General features: G+C 38.0%; 1 protein-coding gene across 1 annotated transcript in view; it reads left to right on the top strand.

Moving 5' to 3' along the window:
• Positions 1–5,994, top strand: part of ZCWPW2 (zinc finger CW-type and PWWP domain containing 2) — a 213,087-nt gene that overhangs the window by 94,390 nt on the left and 112,703 nt on the right. Inside the window, exon 3 of the mRNA XM_007936232.1 lies at positions 5,541–5,655. Within this exon, the coding sequence (XP_007934423.1) occupies positions 5,541–5,655 (115 nt within the window). The remainder of the gene's footprint in view (positions 1–5,540; positions 5,656–5,994) is intronic.

Here is a 5,994-nt window from a genome sequence, read left to right as displayed (position 1 = left end):
AAAAGAATTGGTCAATGATCATCCATTTCAGGAGGTGGCATATGATCAAGAACCAATGGTAATGAAGGAAGAAGTAGCAGCTGCACTGAAGGAATTGGTGAAGAACAAGAATTCAGGAATTGACAGAATACCCATTGAGATGTTTCAACAAATGGGTGCCCTGCTGGAGGCACTCACTCAACTATGCCAAGAGATTTGGAAGACAGCTACCTGGCCAATTGACTGGAAGAGATTCATATTTGTATCCATTCCAAAGAAAGGTGATCCCACAGACTGTGGAAATTATCGAACAATATTGTTAATATCGCATGCAAGTAAAATCTTGCTGAAGATAATTCAAAAACAGTTGCAGCAGTTTGACAGAGAGCTTCCAGAAATGCAAACTGTATTCAGAAGAGGACATGGAATGAGGGATCTCATTGATGATGTCAGATGGCTCTTGGCTCAAAGCAAAGAATACCAGAAAGAACTTTACTTGTATTTTATTTACTATGCAAAAGCATTTGATTGTATGGATCATAACAAATTGTGGATAACATTGAGAAGAATGGGAATTCCAGAACACTTAATTGTATTCATGAGCAACCTGTACCTTGACCAGGAGGCTGTCGTTTGAACAGAACAAGGGGACACTGCATGGTTCAAAATCAAGAAGAGAGTGTGTGCCAGAATTGTATCCTTTCACCATACTTAGTCAATCTATATGATGAGCAAATAATTCGAGAGGCTGAATTACATGAAGAAGAATGTGGCATCAGGATTGGAGGAAGAGGAAGAGTCATTAACAACCTGACAACACAACTTTGCTTGCTGAAAGTGAGGATGACTTGAAGCACTTACTGATGAAGATTGAAGAATACAGTCTGCAGTATGGATTACATCTCAATATAAAGAAAACAAAAATCCTCACAACTGTACCTATAAGCAGCATCATGATAAATGGAGAAAAGATTTGGGGTTGTCAAAGAATTCATGTTGCTTGGTTCTACAATTGATGCCAATGGAAAAAGCAGTCAGGACATCAGATGATGTATAGCACTGGGCAAGTTGGCTGCAAAGGACCTCTTTCAAGTGCTGAAGAGCAAAGATGTCTCCTTGAGGACTAAGGTGTGCCTGACACAAACCTTGGTATTTTCAGTCACCTTATATGCATGTGAGAGCTGGACAGTGAACAAGGAAGACCAAAGAAGAGTTGATGCTTTTGAGTTGTGGTGCTGGCGAAGAATGCTGAAAGTAAAATGGACTGCTAAAAGAACTGAAAAATCTGTCCTGGAGGAAGTGCAGCTGGAATGCTCCTTGAAAGCGAGAATGGCCAGAATTTGTCTCACCTACTTTGGACATGTTGTCAGAAGGGACCATTCCCTGGAGAAGGATATCATGCTTGGTAGGTTGGAAGGTCGACAAAAGAGGGGAAACCCCTCAATGAGATGTATTGACACAGTGGCTTTGGCTATGGGCTCAAGTCTAGCAAGGATTGGGTGGTGTTTTGTTCTGCTGTGCATAGGGTTGCTGTGAATCAGGCGACTCCACAGCACCTAACAACAACAACAATGAATAATGACTTCGAACGTCATTTCATGTGCTTGTTGGCCATCTATCTATCTTCTTTGGGGGATTGACAATTCAAGTCATTTGCTCATTTTTAAATTGGGTTGTCTTTTTATTATAGAGTAGTGGGAGTTCTTAATATATTTTGGATATTAAACCCACATCACATTTAGGGTTGCCAAATATTTTCTTCCATTCTATAACTAGTAACAGCAGTATTCTTTTTGATGTTAAAGTTTAAAAAAAAATCGTAGCCTGAATTTTATAAATTGTAACATATAAAAACATTATAAAAACCTTTTTTTTTGGCGAGTTCTAAAATAGCATTGGAAAAATCATTGGTCCCATCCCAGTATTTTAGTCATTTTTAACCCAGAGGTTCTTTGACTGTATTTCTCAGAATGTTTGTTATTGTTGTTAGGTGCCATCGAGTCATCTCTGACTCATAGCAACCATATGCACAGCAGATCGAAACACTGCCTGGCCTGTGCCAGCCTCACGATCCTTGCTATACCTGAGCCCATCATTACAGCCGCTGTGTCTAACCATCTTGTTGATGTTGATATTCAGCTCTCACACATATAAGAGGTGACTGAAAACACCATGGCTTGGGTTAGACGCACCCTAGTCTTCAAGGAGACATCTTTGCTCTTCATCACTTGGAAGAGTTCTTTTACAGCATATTTACCAAAGCATTACGTTGTCTGATGTCTTGACTGCTACTTCTATGGGTGTTGCTTGTGGAACCAAGTAGTATGAAATTTTTGTCAACTTCAATGTTTTCTCCATTTATCATGATGCTGCTTATTGGTCCAGTTGTGAGGATTTTCGTTTTCATTATGTTGAGGTGTAATCTATACTGCAGACTGTAGTCTTTAATGCTCATCAGTAAGTGGTTCAAGTCATCCTTACTTTCAGCAATCAAAGTTGTGCCATCTGCTTATTGCATTTTGTTGATGAGTCTTCCTCCAATCCTGATGCTACATTCTTCTTCATATAAGCCAGCTTCTTGGATTATTTGCTCAGCATGTAAATAGAATAAATATGGTGAAACCATACGACCTTGATGCAATCACTTCTTGATTTTGAACCATGAAGTATCCCCTTGTTTTATTTGAACAACAGCCTCCTTGTCTGTGTAAGGTCCTCCAAGTTTCCTCATGAGTATAATTAATTGTTCTGGAAGTCCCATTCTTCTCATTGTTATCCACAATTTGTTATGATCCACACAATCAAATGCTTTTGCATAGTCAATAAAACATAAGTAAACATCTTTCTAGTATTCTTTGCTTTCAGCTAAGATACATCTGACATCAGCAATGATATCTCTCATTCCACATCCTCTTCTGAATCCAGCTTGGTTTTCTGGAAGCTCTCTGTCAATATTCTGCTGCAACCATTTTTCAATTATCTTTAGTAAGATTTACTTGCATGTGATATTAATGATATTGTTTGATAATTTCCACATTCTGTGGGATCATCCTTCTTTGGAATGGGTACAAAATATGGATCTCTTCCAGTCAATTGGCCAGGTAGCTGTCTTCCAAATCTCTTGGCATAGTTGAGTGAGTGGAGTGAGGCATATGTTTGTTGAAACATCTCAATGGGTATTGCATCAATTCCTGAAGCCTTGTTCTTCACCAATTTCTTCAGTGCATCTTCTACTTCTTCCTTCAATACCATTGGTTCTTGATCATATGCCATCTACTGAAATGAATGAAGATCAACCAGTTCTTTTTGGTACAGTGACTGTGTATTCCTTCCATCATCTTTTAATGCTTCCTACATCATTCAATATTTTGCCCATGTTGTTGTGTGCCCTTGAGTTGGACCCGACTCATAGCGACCCCTCCTTGGGTTTCCGAGGCAGTATCACTACAGAAGTAGCTTGCTCAAACTTCCTTCTGAGGAGTGGCTGGTGGGTTTGAACCGCCTGCCTTCTGGTTAGCAGTCAAGTGCCTTAGGCATTATGCTATCATGCAATCTTTCAGTATTGCAACTCAAGGCCTAAATTTTTTCCTCAGTTCTTTTGGCTTGAGAAATGCTGAGCATGTTCTTCCCTTTCTGGTGTTCTAACTCCAGGTCTCAGATATTTAATTGTGTTTTATTGACTATGAAAAGGCATTTGATTCTCTGGATTATAACAAATTATGGATAACATTGAGAAGAATGGGAATTTCAGAACAATTAATTGTTCTCTTGAGGAACCTGTACATAGAGCAAGAGGCATTCATTCAAACAGGACAAGGAGATACTGGTTGGTTTAAAATCAGGAAAGGTGTACATTAGACTTGTATCTTGTCACCATACTTGTTCAATCTGTATGTTGAACAGATAATCAGAGAAGCCAGATTATGTGAAGAAGAACATGGCAACAGTATCAGAAGATGACTCATCAACAACCTGTGTGAGATACGCAGATGATGCAAAGTTGCGTGCTGAAAGTGAAGAAGACGTTATGCTCTTATTGATAAAGATCAAAGACTACAGCCTTCAGTATGGATTGCACCTCAACATTAAGAAACAAAAATTCTCACAACTGGACCAGTAAGCAACACCATGATAAATGGAGGAAAAATTGAAGGTGCCAAGGATTTCAGCCTACTTGGATCAACATGGAAGCATGAGTCAGAAAATCAAATGACATATTGCATTAGGCAAATCTGCAAAAAAAACAAAACAAAACAAAACAAAAACCTCTTTATTGTGTTAAAGAGCAAAGATGTCACTTTGAAGACTAAGGTGTGCCTGACCCAAGATACAGTCTTTTCAGTACCTCATATGCATGTGAGAGCTGGACAGTGAATAAGGAAGACTGCAGAAGAATTGATGCATTTGAATTGTGGTGTTGGTGAAGAATATTGAATGCACCATGGACTCCTTGAAGAATGAAAAAAAAATCTGTCTTGGAGGACCGAGAGCCAGAATCTTTTTTTAGAAGGAGAATGGCCAGACTTTGTCTCTCATATCTCATACTTTGGTCATGTTGTCAGAAGGGACCAGCCCTGGAGAAGGATATCATGCAGGGTAAAGTCCAGGGTCAGCTTTAAAAAGGGGAAGACCCTCGACGAGAAGGATTGACACAGTGGGTGCAACGATGAGTTCACACATATCAGTGATTGTGAAAATGGTGCAGGACCAGGCAGTGTTTCATTCAATTATGGATGGGGTCTCTATGAGTCAGAATTGACCCAATGGCACTAAACAAAACAAAAACAAAGTAAACATTTAGAAAAAGTGATGTATCCCAGTACAATATTTCTTACTGAGTATTTACCAGGAAACAATATGATTTATTACTTCATTTAATACTTATGAAACATTATAATGTATGAACTGTCATTATACATATTTTATAGATGAATAAACCAGGGCATAGAAGTTTAAGTAACTTGCATGTTGTTGTTGTTGTTGTTATGTGCCGTCGAGTCGGCCCCGACTCATAGCGACCCCTCCTTGGGTTTCCGAGGCAGTATCACTACGGAAGTAGGATTGCCCAACCTTCCTTCCGAGGAGTGGCTGGTGGGTTTGAACCGCCAGCCGTCTGGTTAGCAGGCAAGTGTCTTAGCCACTATCAATATCTGCCATAAGACAAAAACTAGATGGAAATGGAATTCATTTTCTTTCACAGTAAAAAACCTTACTTTTCAATATCTACCACTTTAACATCATTCCAATGTCACATAAAAGAGAATCACTGTTATTTTAATAAAATATATTAGTGATGACTACTTTTTACAAAGATGTCTTAACTTTTTGTAACTTTTTAAGTATGAACTGAATCTCCTTGTAATCAAGATTCAATTATCTGACTATATTGGCTATTAACATGCTATATCTAAAAAATAATGAAATAATCAGATACCAAAAATTTGAGTAATATATTATACAGTTCTCCAAATTAGATTTAGTTATAACTCAAGAGCTAAATGAAGTGCATTTAAAATCATATATTTAAAAATGAGTCTTATTCTTTTTGTGTATTTCTATAGCCAGGAAAATGTAAAAATAAAAAGAAATGGTATAAAAGTGCACTAAAAGAAGCGACCCTACTCTATGGATATTCTCATGAGCAAAGACTGGAAAAGTGCTCCCTATCAAAACAAGGTACATGAATTTTTTATTTTATCACTTCCAAATAAGGATTATTCATATGTATATTTTTGAGAATATGTTTACACATTAAAAATTTCTCCTTCTTTCTCTTTGTACAGAAACAGTGTATCTTTATCTACATAGGTCCTCTTGTATATTTGAAATAAAGCTTTATGTCAAAATTAGAAGTCATGAATTTCAAATATATTCCTGGGGTGAGATTTTCATGTGGCTATGCTGTATCAGGCAGCTCTGGTGGCGTAGTGCCTAAGGCATTTGACTGTTAACCAGACGGCTGACAGTTCAAACCCACCAGCCACTACTCAGAAAGAAGTTTGGGCAATCTACTTC

This window comes from Orycteropus afer, unplaced genomic scaffold (genome assembly GCF_000298275.1).
Source record: "Orycteropus afer afer isolate SDZICR_OR568_19922 unplaced genomic scaffold, OryAfe1.0 scaffold00003, whole genome shotgun sequence".
In the NCBI taxonomy this organism is placed as follows: Eukaryota; Metazoa; Chordata; class Mammalia; order Tubulidentata; family Orycteropodidae; genus Orycteropus; species Orycteropus afer.
The sequence above is the reverse complement of the archived record's forward strand: the minus strand, read 5'-3'. Positions and strand labels throughout refer to the sequence as shown.